Genomic DNA, 16,058 nt, shown 5'->3' with positions numbered 1-16,058 from the left:
TTTATATAGATTATACTAAATAAAAAAATTGTGTAGGTTCATTAACTTAAAAACAAGAAATAAAACTTAAGACCACAGTTACAAGGCCTAAATTCATTTGTAGCAATTTACAATGACGGATTTACATTTTTTGCATTTTATATTCGATCTACTTAAAAGTCTATAAAAAAAAAAACACTTCAGAATTTTAATATCGGCCAGGTTTTAGTTATCAGTCATAAACAAATCTGCTTATTGATACAGGTCAGAATTTGTATAGGTGTGAATTGCTATAAAGTACAGTATGCAACCTAAGTGTTGCCATTTGCACTGTAAATCAAGCAAATCTTTTTTTCAGTATAATAGAAGCAGGCTAAAAGAGACATCCTACCTTCAAAGTGCCCAGTGCAAGCACAGATCATGTTGTTCCCACATGCTACCATCCTCTAGTTTCAGTGACCCAGAGCAGACTAATAGCAGTAACTCCTGAGCTCTAAAGGCATTGAAGTGCTAACTGCTTAAAAACTCTACATGCCAAAACGGAAACTGAAAAGAGGAGATCCCCCATCTCCAAATCTAAACCGTTTACATATCTGCCCTCTACTTCAGCTAATTTACGTTCCCTAGACGAAAGGCCTGTTAGTGGCGGTGTCACTTGGAGCAAAGCCACTAGAGGAAGAGATGGAATCACTTACATATTTCCACTTTGAAGTTTTCTGCTTGAAATAAAGCTCTTGACTTCTCAGAGAAGCCCTCACACAGAAGTGCTTTACTGCTCAGTGTCAGAGTAGTCTGAGATTTTTTATGGGCAGAAACCAGGTTATGAAACCTACTGGTAAACAGTTGCTTAGCAAAAGAAACAAGTAGCTTCTTAAATTAATCTTAAACAAAATGTCTCAAAAAGCCAATAAATACAACTGAACAACAGAAATACAACTGAACTCTTAAGAATGAAGGCTGGGTGAGCTCTGATTGAATTAGGTATGTGGAAGACACAGTGACATGGAGAATGACAGAGACCGAGGGTTGTGGTGGGAAAGTAATTTCTTGCCTGCTTCATTGTGGGCTGTTGTGTCCTCTGGCTGCTCCAGGGTGTGCCCGGTCAAGTTTACCTCTTGAGATTCCTGACCACTAATAGATCCTGCAAGACACACATACACATTGGAAAACACTTTAAAAAAAAAAAAAAAAAGGATCTAGCAGTTTTTGTAAGCCATACAAATTCCATATAACTGTTTGGAATATGTAACAGATCATGAAGTGAAGTGACATTCAGCCAAGTATGGTGACCCATACTCAGAATTTGTGCTCTGCATTTAACCCATCCGAAATGCACACACACACACACACTGTGAGCACACACCCAGAGCAGTGGGCAGCCATTTATGCTGCGGCGCCCGGGGAGCAGTTGGGGGTTCGATGCCTTGCTCAAGGGCACCTAAGTCGTGGTATTAAAGGTGGAGAGAGAACTGTACATGCACTCCCCCCACCCACAATTCCTGCCGGCCCGGGACTCGAACTCACAACCCTTCGATTGGGAGTCCGACTCTCTAACCATTAGGCCACGACTTCCCGAAGCACACTACTAATGTCTAAAAGATGGTCCGGTTCTGCTTCACACATCTACCGGTACTCAGTTTTGATTTGAGAAAATGTGTTGTTAACAAGGATCACACAGTTGCCATAGGAAGTTCAAATAAATTAGCTTTAATATTATTCATATACTATTATGGCATTCATTATTTTGAATTGGAATTTTTTTTTATTTTCTGTTTTCATTCTAGTCATGTGCTTGTCATTTTAATGCATTTTAATTAGGAAAATTAATATCTAATTAGCTTTTATTTCAAACCAAAATTTTTGTTTGAATATTTTAGCATTTCAACTTTATTTCAGTCAGTGGATATTACTAATTTAAACAATTTTTTTCATGTAATATTTAGATTTTGTTACCTTTATTCCTATTAAAAAATAAAAAATAAAAGTTTAAGCAAAGTTTTTGTTAAAAATAAACAGATAGTTGACCCCCAAATTAAAATTGTATTCAAGAAAATTATGTATTATTATTATTATTATTATAATTTTGTCTCAGTAATTTTTTCCACCCTCATTGTTTTATACCTGTATAACTTGCTTTCTTCTGTGGAAAACCAAAGATATTTTAAAGAATATTGGAGTGCCCACTGACTTCCGTTGCATGGACAATAACATTATTTTTATTTTTGGTGTACTATCAATTTAAATCTCCCGCAAGACGTTTCCCTTCATATAGTAGTTAGAGAATTTAATTAACTCTTGATGAGCTATAGCTCTTTAGATACAGCAGTGATGTGGCCAACCAGCATTTCTGCTTCCATAATAATCAGTCACCTCACACTTAACTAGGAACTTTCAGCCCTGTAAGACCCATGACCCCAGAAGAACAACACACAAAGTTCATCCCAACCTTACAACATTAATCAAGTTAGGCAACTTCCTATCTATGCTTGAAAACCAGATGACAAGCTCGTAATCATCCATGACAGTGTACACATACTAATAGACAAATAAAATGACCACAAATACGCTCACACACTCATATGCATTCAGGATTAAAGCTTCACTGATGAGGGGAAAGCAGAGAGCTTAAAATGTCAGATCATGACTGGAGTCTTGAAAGATAGAAAGACAAGCAGAGTAAGAAGACAACTAGACAAAAAGAGACAAGGAGAAGTGTAAAGATTGAATGCAGAAGACTTAAAATGAAGAAGTCCATGCATATTGTAAAGGACAACAGTGTGACATTGTGAGGAACAGAAGGTCAGGGTATCAGCACCTGTGGTGGTTGAGCTGGAGACTGGCTGCTCGTCTTCAGTAGATAACTCTATGCCTGGAATCACCACACTCTCGCAAAGAGATGGTGGTCTCTCATGGGTGCCGTTTGACTTTTTCTTCTCCCACTGGGATGCAGCCAGACTACGCAAGAATTTGTCTCTATAAAGCCAATGGAGAAGAAGAACTCACTTATTGGGCTGTAAATGGAGGGTTGGGTGACATAAGTGTTCTGATTCTGAGGATAAGTTATATATAGTAGACTTGCTCTGAAATGAGTGGATGCAGAATAGAGTGAAACCATAAACTAGTTCAAATCACAATGGCATGTGTGACCCTGGACTACAAAACCAAACTACAAAACCAAAGTCTTAAGTGTACATTTTTCTAAACTGAGATTTATATCGTTAATTCAGCTTTCGGATGATGTATTTTACATTGATATATTGGTTGCTAGGATAGGACAATATTTGGTTGAGATAGAACTATTTGAAAATCTGGATTCTGAGGGTGCAAAAAAAAAAAAAAAAATTATGGGAAGATGATCTTTACTTAATATTGTAATGACTTTTTGGCATAAAAGAAAAATATATAATTCTGACCCATAGTGTATTTTTTGGTATTGCTATAAATATACCCCAGCACCTTAAAGGGATAGTTCAGCCCAAAATGAATATTTTATGTTTATCTGCTTACCCCCAAGTCATCCAAAATGTAGGTGACTTTCTTTCTTCAGTAGAACACAAATTATGATTTTTAACTTCAGTCGTTGTAGTCTCTCAGTCGTACAATGCATGGCAAATGGTAACAGAATCTATTAGTAAAAAAAAAACATGCACAGACAAATCCATATTAAACCCTGCAGCACATGATGATACATTGATGTGTAAAGACACAAAACAATCGCTCTGTGCAAAAAAACTGAATGGTAATTATATATTTTTTTTACCTCTGATTCACACAATGTCCAAACCTTGCACAACTTGCACAAACCGATCGTTTTGTGTCTTTACACATCAGTGTATCATAATAAGCTGCAGGGTTTAATATGGATTTGTCGGTGCATGTTTTTTTTTTTTTACTCACAGATCGTTACCATTTGCCATGCATTGTACAACAGAGACTGCAACGACCTAAAAATTATAATTTGTGTTCTACTGAAGAAACCAAGTCACCTACATCTTGGATGCTCTGGGGGTGAGCAGATAAACGTTACATTTTCATTTTTGGGTGAACTATCCCTTTAAGACTGGTTTTGTGGTCCAGGGTCACATATTTAGTAAAAATGTAAGCTTTGGGACCAAAAACTTTATTTGCCCATAAATTTGTGTTTAGTACATTAACACACAAAATTATTTTAAAGGTTATTACACACTTGTTTGATACAGTGCAGTTATATTGCAAAGAGAAAACGGATTAAATAATGTTCACTCGTACAAAATGGCAAAGGTATGCAATATGGAATAATAAATGAATGCATTTTAAAAACAATCCCTTGTGTTCCATCACAGAAATCCAGCCCTGTGTCTGACAAAGCCCACCACCACCACCACCATATAAATTATTAGAAATTAGAAATATTTCCCACAATTTCCAATTTTATTGATTTTTAATCTTGGAAACATGTATAAACCAATGCAGAAAACAAATTTTCTGTATTACTTGTTTCAATAACCACCATACTGATCAGGTTTGATTAACTCCACCGTGATCCACCAGAAGAAGTGTGGTAAACTCAGTGTTACACTGAAGCATGTGCGCAGAAAATCAACTGCTTCTCAAGAATGACATATTGATGATGAAATCTTTTATAAGAGTTTTATTTTAAAAGGCAGTAAAGTAGATAAGAATGTAATTGTTAAACCCAATGCCACTTCATTAATACATGCAATTCTACCCATGTATAATCAGTAATATAAGGATCATACTACATGAAATTAAAAATAAATAGCCAAACTAAAGGTTAACATTCACACAAAGCCTCAGTTTCGGAGGATAGTGGCTGAGTTATGCCCCAAACACCTGGTTGCTTGCTGATGTATGCAGAAAGAGAGCCTGTAACCAAACAGAGTTGCTCTATACTTACGCATAATTCCTCAGAACCGGCAAGTCCCTATTCACACTCTCTAGACTGAAGAAAAACACTTCAATTTACACACTTTGCCCATATCACTTCTGTTAACTACACTTCACAAGGCTCATTAAATGTATAGAAAATGGCAATAGCAAAACCTGCTCACATTAAACCACATCTGGTATAACTTTGGATTTTAAGCTTTGGAAAAAAGTAAAATAATAATTGCAGCCCAAAAAAGGCAGGAGATAAAGGTATCTTGGAGTAGAAACCTGAGATAAAAGAAGAACTTTAAAGAAAGAATGACCACAGAAGAAATAATTATTGTCCATTCATGACAATAAAAGTAATTCTCTCACTTCTAAACTCTGCTAAATATTCTGCACTAATGTTATGTCTGAAATATCAGAAATAAAAAAATAACCAAGTAGCATGACAAACTATTAAAAAAATTATAATTAAAAAAACTAATAAAAAAAAGTGGATTAAGTCTTTTTCTCCATAAAATGGATTGATTCAATTTATTCAAAAATTTCCAGCCAGTAGTGGTTTCCTCCAACTCTCCCTCTATGACTTTGTCTCACCAAAATGACTAAGCATCAGAATAATTTAAAGTGCTAGCACCTCCAAAAAGCCACATTCTTTGGCCACACTGCAGCTACTCACCAAACACTGTCTGCCTGCTGCGGTCTGTAAAAGGAGAGAGAGAAGCAAAGCGCAGGAATGTTGGGCGCAGCAGCAGAGGAGGAAGAGATTAGGATATGCGCCAAATATTATGAGAGAAGAGAGCAGAGGAGTGAAAGATGCAGGGGAGACAGAGAGAGAATACACAGAGAGAGAGACAGAGAGAATACAAGATGGGTAAATCAGGTAATTGGCAAAAACAGAAAGAAAAAAAAGACCAGAAAACAGGCAAAGAACATACTGAAGCAAATCTGTTTCAAAAAATATAAGCAAAGAATACTTGAGTAGAAGTAGGAAGATAAAAAGAAACACGCCTGATCCTACGCATTAGAAGGAACATAAAAGGAATAATCCTCAGTGTAGCAATTCCAGATAGTTTAAAAGTTATAAGTTGAGAACAATTAAATAAACACGTTAACATTTACGGTAATAAATTCAGTATTTTTGAAACCTCAAAAATGGAAAACTTACCTATTTTCCTATAACTTCACAGTTAACAGTAGATTCCCATATAAATTAATCACTGATCACACAGTCCAAAACAGCTCACACCATTCAACTAATCCTTGTTTTGCTCCTCAAGACCTTCCCAAAAGGTTCCCATGTCCTGCCTTCTCTTATTCCTACACCTCCTTTCACATCTCTTTCCTCTCACTCCTCCCATCACAGGATCAGTTGCTTTCTTACTTGAAGACTTGCTTTCCCTCCGTCTGGCTGGGCTGCTCCGCTCCCGTCTGAGAAGGCATCTCCTGAGGAGAGTCTGTTTCTGTGAAAGACGCCCTGTCGAGAGACAGCTAGTAAGTGCAAGCTAAAAGCTATAGCACACTATGGGCAGTTTGATGTGAATCAGGTCAACACGTACACAAACACACAAAACGTGCATGTCAGTAAATGTGCGTCTCACAATCCACCCCAAAATACACAATATTTGAAGGCACATTGCTTTGTTTCATCAAATTTTCATATTCTATTTTTCTTACAGGTACAATGCTAATACAGATCCTTTGAGAAAAACAATTTAAAATAAGGTTAACATATGTTTATGTTTTTTTTAATAAAATGAACTAACAACAAATAACTTCACAGCATTTATTAATCTTGGTTCATTTCAATATAAACTACTGATAAAAGGTTTGGTGGTCAGCAAGTCTCTTACCAATAAGGCTGCATTTATTTGATCAGAAATACAGTAACATTGTGCGTTTTAACAATATAACTTTTCTATTTAAAATGCAAATTATTCCAGTGATGGTAAAACTGAATTTTCACCATTAATCCAGTCCTCAGCATCACATGATCCTTCAGAAATGGTGTCCAATACACATTTATTATTATTAATGTTGATACATTTTCCGTATTCTCTGATGAATAGAAAGTTCAAAAGAACAGATTTCATTTAAATTTTAATTTGTAACCATTTTGGTAACAATAAAAGTCTTTCCTTTCACTTTTGATCAATTTAATGCAAACTAGAGGAAAAAATTCTCAATTCTACATATAATAATAATAATAACAACAATAATAATAATAATAATCAGTAAAGTCATGAATGCTTCAAATTCATATTATCAAATCATATTTCATAAACTAATAAATGTCTATCAGCACTGGCCAGCAGTAACAGCAGTTTGCTAATCTAATATACTGTACATGACGTTTCTTCAGATGGATCACTTTAAACCTTTCTGCTGCTTTATTAGAGTCAGCACTTTTATTTAACATTTCACAGATGAGCTGAGCATCCTGGCTGCAGAGAGCTTCTTCTGCAGTTCTGCTCGAGAGAGCAGCATTCAGGACATCTTTAGTGAGCTACAATAATCCTCTGCCACCACTGCCAACAACTTGTCCATTCATGTGATGCACCTTGTCAAATGTCAGATATTAAAAAAAGAAACTAAAATGGGGACTATGACATGTGCATGAGAGTTATATGTTGTAATTCTTGTTAGTTTAGAAAAGGTTGAAATTAGATTAATTTATTGTTGAAGTTACTCTGGCTTGCTGATCTACAACCTCAATCCAAAATCCAGATTACTTTGAATATAATATGAGCTCTAAACTGGCATCAGATCAGTAGCCAGGACAAGTTCAACAAACACCAAACAATTAGTCCAAGGCTCGAAAGCAGAAAGTGATGTAAATGTGATACAGACCTGCTGGAGATGCTTGAGGTTTCCTGTGTAATAGACCTCTCCTTTTTTAACCTCCGTCTAGAAATTCCCATGTGTGCTATGTACTGACTCGTAAAAGAGCGCTCCCTAGTGAATGACCAGGGAATTGTGGGCGAGAAGAAACAGAAGTAGAGAGAAAGAGGAGGAACGGTGGTTGTTACATGGACAAACAGAGAGTTAATATGTTGACATGACCAAAACATCAGCAAGAATCAGAGAAACAGTCCCAACCACCCAGAGCCACTGAGAAAATATGCAGCACTGAATTAAAAGAGGAGCAAAACAGCAAATGAACAGAAATTGTTATAATTAAGGAAACACAAAAGGGAATGGTTACCAGTGTAAACCAAATATTACAAATACTTCAAAAAAAAAAAAAAAAAAAAAAGGTATGCGACATGGATGTTTTAGAAATAATGATAATTTTATGTATTCTATAATTTTATGTATTCTATCTCTTATAAAAATAAAGTATAAACTGCTGTATTATTGAATTTAATGCCTGTGCTTGTGACTGGTCATGTTCCTTTGTGATGTCACATAAAAATGGCAAAACATTTAGAGGGAAACAAGCTCGTATCAAAAGAGCTGATAGGCAGATCACAATTGTGCCCAGTTCTGGACCTTTTTGGACCAAACACATCCTGTCCAACCCTAGAAAACATTCCTGTAGCTCCACACAGAGAGGAAAGCTTCCCAAATAAAACATTCACTTTCCACATATATGTGCAAGACTCAAGACATTTCCCTTTGGCCAAAGGCCAAAAAAGCATGCCTACCAAAATGTCTTACATACCCCATCTACAAAAACCAGAAAAACCTGACAATCTGAAAACGTAAAATGAAATTTACAAGCTTATATGCGTAAATGTAACAAAAATGTAACGCTGGCTACCCACGTGTGACGCAGATCTGAGTTATTAATATAATAAAATAGTAGCCTATATTTTCTATCCACAATCTGGTTTTATAAATGGTTTGTGAAAAATGAGAATGGTAGATTGTTTTGTGGTGCATCTTGGTGCCACATGGTAATTACATAAGACACCCAGAGCATAGGAAATAAAATAAGCATTAACTAATGAATCAAAGTAATAGGTCACCTGCCTAAGGACTTCACCTACACAGACTGGAAAATGAATACTCATCACTTTTACCACTAATGCTGCATGTATCAATCACTGACTTGGTCATGTGTAAAGACTCTGATAATGGCTGTGAAATGTTTAGCAGATTCCAGTTAGGCTGTACACGGTAGGTAAAGTAGGAAGGTGCTAATCATTTAGTATTTCAAACATGACAAACAATGCTGTGTGTCTACATAAGGAAGACCGCATAAGAGTGCAGGATTGTGTCTGTCATACCCTCATCCACAAAGGAAAAAAATACATAGAGTCAAAGAACAAACAGAAATCTAGAAGGAATGATTGGTCAGGAAAAAAAAAAAAAAACCTAACCAGCCAACTAACTAAATAAATAGATAGATAGAATTAATGAATTTAAAATAAATAATAAAATCCATACTGGTGTGGGTGTCATTTTCATTCATTTTAAAAAAAATATACTAATTAATAAATAGAAATGCTGCTTTGTCAACTAAGTTGAAGTATTAAATTCACTGGGGGGTGGGAATAAAAAGGACTACAGTGGATACACTTGAAAACGAATTACCGTAATTCCTCAAATAAAAACCTGTAGTCAAATAAACGCTAGGCCTATTATAGTGGCCGGGGGGCATGGTCAACACGGACAAATAAAGGCCGGTCTTAAATAAAGTTTGGGGGAAAATTTGTGCAGCAGAGCCAGATAATGAACATACACGCCCACTGCCGGAGCGTTTCTCGTTCTCGAGTCAAGAACCGGTTGCATCGGTTTTCGGATCGCCAGTACACTGAACCAAGAACCGTTTCTGTCGGACGCGTCCGATTCGAGAACCGAGGAGCTGATGATACTGCGCATTCGGGATTCAGCATGAAGCAGACCGACACAGAGCGCGTCTGAACCGAACTGGTTCTTTTGGTGATTGATTCTGTGCTAATGTTATGATCTCTGTCCACTGGAACGCTAGCTTTTAATTTAAAATGGGTTATTTAAAACAATTACTTATCAAACAGATGGAATTAGAAATAAAGGCCTGCCTCTAATAAAAGCCTGCTTCAAATAAAAGCCTGTTACCTTCTGCAGTTCAGGTAAATAAAGGCCCTGGCTTTTATTTGAGGTATTACGGTATTTTGCATTACACTAAAAAGAAAAGCTGTTGCCTTAATAATCCATATAATCCAAACATGAACTGAATCCATGAGATGAACCAATGAATGAATGAATGTTATTGTTGGTTGAGAACTTGATTGATCTCAGAATGGATTCACATCTGTGAAGGCTACAAATCATCCTTTATGAAACCATTCTTTCCTACAGTGTCACGACTGAAAGGTCTGCTTACTTTACACTGCCACACAGTGGAGAAACATCACATTGCTGTATGAAAGTCATGCAATGTATCCTTGCTGTTAAATTATTGAAAAGCTTAGTAATAAAAAAACATATTCCAAGTATATGATCTGATTATGAATGTGCAAGAATGCATAAACACACAATGCACTGTTCAAACTCACAAGTTATGCTCCTGCTCAGCTGTAGTTGTAGACTCTGCTCCATTAGTCGCTGGAGTGACAGCAGGAGTGAGGGAGCCAGGGGTCATAGAGGAGGGACTGGTAAACACAGGACTGCCAGGAACAGGAGAAGAAGAGGAATCTGACAGCTGAGGGGAGGCTGTTTCCATCACCTCTGAAACACAAAAGGTGCAAGAGAAATGTGAATGCAATAGTCTTTTACCATTAGGTCTGAAATGATGCGTGAATGTGTGAGACAGGCCCTTCAGGGGACAGCACAAGGTACAAGGTCAGGGACGGAGAGAGACTGCATTAAAGATACCTGGGGTAGGGCTGTTAGACGAGACTGATACAGTTGGGGAAGCTGGTGGAAAGGAACTATCTGTAAGATTATGAGAAGATGACCGCCGGCTCCTCCTGCCCTCCTGCTCGCTGGGTGTCAGTTTCCTTCGGTCTTTACGGACATTTGGTGTCCCTTCATCAATCTCATCATCTTCTTTCTTGAGGGCATTCTACATAATATACACAACACCGAAATCATTCAGTATTGTTATACTGGTAGTTATACTACCATTTAAAAGGTTGGAGTCAGAATCTTTTACTTTGACGAAGACTCGTATGCTCACCAAAGCTGCATTGCTTATTTGACACACTTTATATTAGGTGGCCTGAACTACTATGTACCTGCATCAAAAATAAGTACAATGTACTTATTGTGTTCATATTCTATTGCAAAACACTTTTGCTGATATTGCACTGGGCTACAGGTAAGGTTAGGGACAGGTTTGGTGGTATGGATAGGTTAATTACAGATGTAATTACCAACAGGTATATTTGTTAAATATAAGAACAAGGTAGAAACATGTATGTACACTATGTGAATTGCATCAAATTATTAATTTAAATTTAAGTACATTAGTTGTGAAGACCACTTAATACTGCATAAAGTGTGACCGTAAAGACAATTACTATAATATTAAATACAATTTAAAAGGACTATTTTCTAATGTGATTAAAAATGTAATTTATTCCTAAAAACTAAAATGAAGCCACATCTTTACACAATCCTTCAGAATCATTAAAATATGCTGTTTTGGTGTTCATTTTCAGAACATTTTTATGGACCTCAAAGAATGAAGGCATGTGTGTTTGTGCAAGTAGACTGTAGAAATCTCATTGGTAACCTTCTCTCATCCAACATATTCCCAAACCATGGTCTGATCACTGTAAGAACACTGTAGTTTTTTTTTATTTTTTATTATTTGATAGCTATATTCACAATATTGCACATAGCTAACACCAGCCAAATCATCTATATCTTGAAAATAAAGGTTCCAAAAGGTAGGTTTCATAATGATGATTTTTTACTACTATAAAGAACTTTTTGGGCAATGGAAATATTACATGGATGTTAAAGGTTTTTGACCATCAATGGAACCATCAATGGCAATAAAGAACCTTTATTTTTAAACATAATCTTGACCAGCTGTTTTAGAAAATTTACTCTGCGTTCAAATATGTCTACTTCCCAACTAGGTGAAAAACAGTATGTGAGATGAGTAGTATGTCTGAATTGTGATATATATGATATATAAAACTCCCAATTTTATATATCATACTACAAACATTCATGTATTATTAATCAAATGTTGAAAACTATTGTGCTGTTATAGTTTTTTTCCCGAAATCTTTGATTAATTGAAAAGTTCAAAAGAACAGCATTTATTTTAAACAAAAATCTATATAAATGTAATGCTATCGCTTTTGTTCAATTTATTGTGTATAATAAAAGCATTAATTTCTTTATTAAAAATAAAACAAAATGAAAATCTTACTGACCCCAAACTTTTGGTCAAAAGTCTATAATATACTGGAGATATGGAGTGTTTGAGGTGTACTGGAAGTTAACCTCATAAATGATGAACTGTTGTTTGAGGTCACCCTCGTTGCCGCTGCCAGTCATGTATTTCTGAACAATGCCTTCCATTCCTAGCTGCTCCAAACAATCGGTCATGTCATAAAAGGAGTCCTGATCGGGAAGCGCAGACAGAGTCTGGGAGGGCAGAGGGATAGATACACATCAAGGACATCTAGGCTCAACCTTGTGCTGATGTGTTGTAGATTTGGGTGTGTATTCTGTGGTTTACCTTGTTGATGAGGGTCATGGTGTAGATGAGCAGCTCTGTGTCTGATCCATTCTTCTCTGACAGGATCTCTGTTAGATATGCCCAAGGCTTTACACCTGAAAAAGATAACATACACCTTAAGTGCTCTCTCTCTAAAAAAAAAAAGTTACTGTGAGGGTAATGACAGAAAAAGGGAATGAATGACACATGATTGATTCAGAGTGTCCGTATTATGAGAGAATGTTTAAATGTGTTTAACCTCTCTTGCCATCCACAGTGCTGACAGCTTGAATAAGCAGTGCACTGTTGGACTCTGTGTACTCCACAAACACTATCAGCAACTTCAGAGCTGTCTTCACAACCAGCCGAGACTGAAAAGAAAGGGAATGAGAAAAATAGGCTATAAAGAGGCAGCATTTACCATCATCTTACAGAAGATGGCAGTATAAAACCTAAATGAGGCCAAGTTATAGTGAAATCAAGTGCTGCACATAATAATAATAATGTGTCATGACAAAAAAAAACATGCATCTCCAACATTCTGTATTCGCTGTAAAAAACAGTCTGGTTCAGGTTTGGTTTCTGATACTTACTTGATTGCCCTGCCATTCTCATTTTCACTTCCTCACACAGAAGGATATGACATTAAACTGATGTTCAAGATGACTGAATCCAAAAACTGTACAAGTCCCATGTCAACGGATTCACACTAACTTTGCAATAAAAATAACTTCCAAAACTATACATACATATTTAAATTTTCATTTGAAAAGATGCAAACTCAACAGATGAATGGCACAAACTTGTGCACCAGGCAGTTTATTATGGCCATTTTAACTTCAGTAACAAGTAATAAACATCTCCGTGGTAGATTTGGCAAACTATTCTCCCACAGTAGTAATATTTAACTTTAATAATGTGAAGCCTGCAAGTTAAGATCAAAATTCTTGTATTTGCTCCAGATTCACACCAACATCTCTGCACTAGCTTGAACATACATACATACATATACACACACACTCTTATAATTTTACAGCGCATTAGGATGAACTGACTGGTTTGCTGAACTGCACTTTTTCCCCCCTTTTCTTATTTTTTTATTTTTTACATTTACACATTTGGCAGCCACTTTAATCCAAAGCGACTTCAAGGTGTCTAGCACTATGTTGTTCTGTTTGAGCTATAAAAAAGCATTCGTAAGTTGCTTTGGATAATTTAACAGACTAGCATTTGCTCAATGAGTTAATGTACAGTAAATGTAATCCAGCCCTCAGGAACCAAATGGTTATCACATACGATTACATTTTGAACATGGATCTATTGACTCTTAATCAACTGGCATGTTGTGGTATTAAAATGTCAAGGTGCAGTAATTCACAGCCACTGGTGGAACAGTGTCCTAATTCTATATTGTGGCCAGTGTTTAGTGATGCTGTGGTGTGTGTGTTTCTGTCACTCACCAGGCTGCCAGTCAGTGTGTACAGCCACTGTACTGTCTCATTGTGGTTCACAACACCGTTCATTCCATCCACAAACAGCATGATCTGACTGAGAGCTGGGAACAGGACAGTAGAGTTTACTGTACAGTGCCGGCATGTCCTTAAGGATCTAGTGATTTGTCCTAAAGCTTTCCTGTTTGCTGGTCTAAGTCCAGTCAGTATAAACTTCCTGTTACAGATACTTCTGTACTAGTCTGCATGCAAGATGTGAGGTGTTCATGCATAATAAATACATCATATAAGACTGCTTTAGATACACACACACACACCTCAAGTCATGTCATGTCAATGATAAATGAAAGAACCAGCGTTAGCAACTTAGCATAGCCCTGCTAATAATGTTAACAATGCTAAACATTTGAATTGAGGCATGCATTAATTATTATGTCGTAGTTGCATATGTTTCAGTAAAGACGTAATGTTGAATACAAACCTCTGAGAATGTAGTTCTGGTAGTTATGATCTGCCTCAGCACCCACTTTAATGAAACACGTCAGACCCTCGGAGATCACAAACTCTGGAACCAAGTCCTTATCATCCTGTTCAAAATAAAACAATTAACTTCTGCTTCTGTGTACAACTACATACAATGCTATGAACTACAGTTCAAATAGTTTTGGGGTCAACATTGATATGGGTATATATGGATTATAGGTGCACCATTAGTGTAAAGGTGGATTGTATCAAAATAGCTGTGTCCTGTTATGAGGCACTCAGGATTTAATTTTGTGCTTAATTTTCCTCACAATTTAGACTACATTTAGAATCCAATGTAATAACAGTACATGTGGAAGAGATGAGGTCTGTCACTCATTCAGTTCAGACTATACTTCACTGTTCTGTTCCAACTCTCACTCTCTGTAACCAGTCCCCGGTGCCTGGATGCATGACCTGGGGGGGCTCGCATTTTATAATGCTCATTCAGAGAATCGGATCTTGGGATTAACATAACATGAAATCACCCATTTCTCCCAAAATACATAAAAGTTAGCTACCTTTGAAATAGAAGAAGAGAGTGAACTTTAACTACACAACCTTTATGTAAATATAACACTTTGTCAGATTTTAATTAAAAGGCTACTGCAGCTTTCCTTAGACACCAGTGTATTAAACTCATGTCTGAAACCTAAAATAAATTTGTATGTGGTGTAAAACACAGAATTATTGTGATATAGGCAATGAAAAGCACTGGTGCGTCTCTGGCTCAGCGCCAGACAAAGTGCTAAAACATGTTTGAATTATCAGTGATCTTCTAAATACACGAGTGATCGTCTGCATCGAATCGTAATCGACGGGGTTCCGAGGGGTTGGAAGGTGTCAAATTGAATCGGAGGTGCCACAAATCAGATCCGAGGGATACCCCTTGGTTGAAGTCACATTATTTTAGATTGCTTTCTGCATTTAAAATCGTATTCCAGGGTGGAGGGGGTGGGTCATTGAGATCATTGCAGGGAGCTTCAGAACCTCACAGAGGGGCTAAGCCTCTTGATGCCGGGCATGTCTGTAATATCTCATTGTCCTTATCCAACTAGTCTCAGCCTCAGACTACACACCCACAGACTGGTAAATGTCTGATGCATACAGGACACAAAAGTGGAAAAACTTCAGAAGTGTCGAAGTCGTCATGGGATTGGCTGAATTATACAGGATTTCCGGGAGTGGCCGTCACGTTTTTTTAACGTTATGCCTGGAAACAAAAATGATGTGGCCTCAAATGCCCTCACGAATGAAGAAAGCTGTTGTGTTTACAACGGTGACGACAAGCAGTTCAGGATATACTAAACGCTGGATATTTAAAAGTATCTCAAAATTTAAAAGTTCACAGCATAGAATATTTAAAATATATCCGAGAGTTTTACACACTGTCTGTTTTTGTGGCGACATTTCCGCTCCCTGAAACATGGCGCTGAACGAAACGAACTGTGATTGGTTGTTTGACATGTCAGTCAAACAGCCTCATAGGCAGGACTTAGCCAGTGAAAGCTGCCATAGATTCCAGACTTACAGTCTTCAGTCTGAAGGTCTGGCTATGCGAGACTAATATCCAACTCACTCACATATAGCTTTTTCTCTCTTAAAAAAACTTGAGTGTGTTTTTTATG

At 36.8% G+C, this 16,058-nt stretch overlaps 1 protein-coding gene across 6 annotated transcripts in view; it reads right to left on the bottom strand.

Annotated features, from left to right (window-relative positions):
• LOC132121772 (FH1/FH2 domain-containing protein 1-like) overlaps positions 1–16,058 on the bottom strand; it is a 58,231-nt gene that overhangs the window by 9,938 nt on the left and 32,235 nt on the right. For 3 of the 6 annotated variants that reach the window (XM_059531561.1, XM_059531528.1, XM_059531540.1), the window contains exons 5-17: positions 14,390–14,495; positions 13,918–14,012; positions 12,717–12,828; positions 12,479–12,573; positions 12,241–12,384; positions 10,654–10,843; positions 10,335–10,506; positions 7,702–7,806; positions 6,236–6,328; positions 5,531–5,554; positions 4,877–4,921; positions 2,795–2,952; positions 1,031–1,120 (exon numbers count right to left, since the gene is read on the bottom strand). In XM_059531561.1, the coding sequence (XP_059387544.1) occupies positions 1,031–1,120; positions 2,795–2,952; positions 4,877–4,921; positions 5,531–5,554; positions 6,236–6,328; positions 7,702–7,806; positions 10,335–10,506; positions 10,654–10,843; positions 12,241–12,384; positions 12,479–12,573; positions 12,717–12,828; positions 13,918–14,012; positions 14,390–14,495 (1,429 nt within the window). The remainder of the gene's footprint in view (positions 1–1,030; positions 1,121–2,794; positions 2,953–4,876; positions 4,922–5,530; positions 5,555–6,235; positions 6,329–7,701; positions 7,807–10,334; positions 10,507–10,653; positions 10,844–12,240; positions 12,385–12,478; positions 12,574–12,716; positions 12,829–13,917; positions 14,013–14,389; positions 14,496–16,058) is intronic. The other 3 variants (XM_059531533.1, XM_059531553.1, XM_059531547.1) reach the window with 3 other exon arrangements.

This window comes from Carassius carassius, chromosome 3, assembly GCF_963082965.1.
Source record: "Carassius carassius chromosome 3, fCarCar2.1, whole genome shotgun sequence".
Lineage (NCBI taxonomy): Eukaryota > Metazoa > Chordata > Actinopteri > Cypriniformes > Cyprinidae > Carassius > Carassius carassius.
This window is presented reverse-complemented; position numbering and strand designations above follow the sequence as displayed.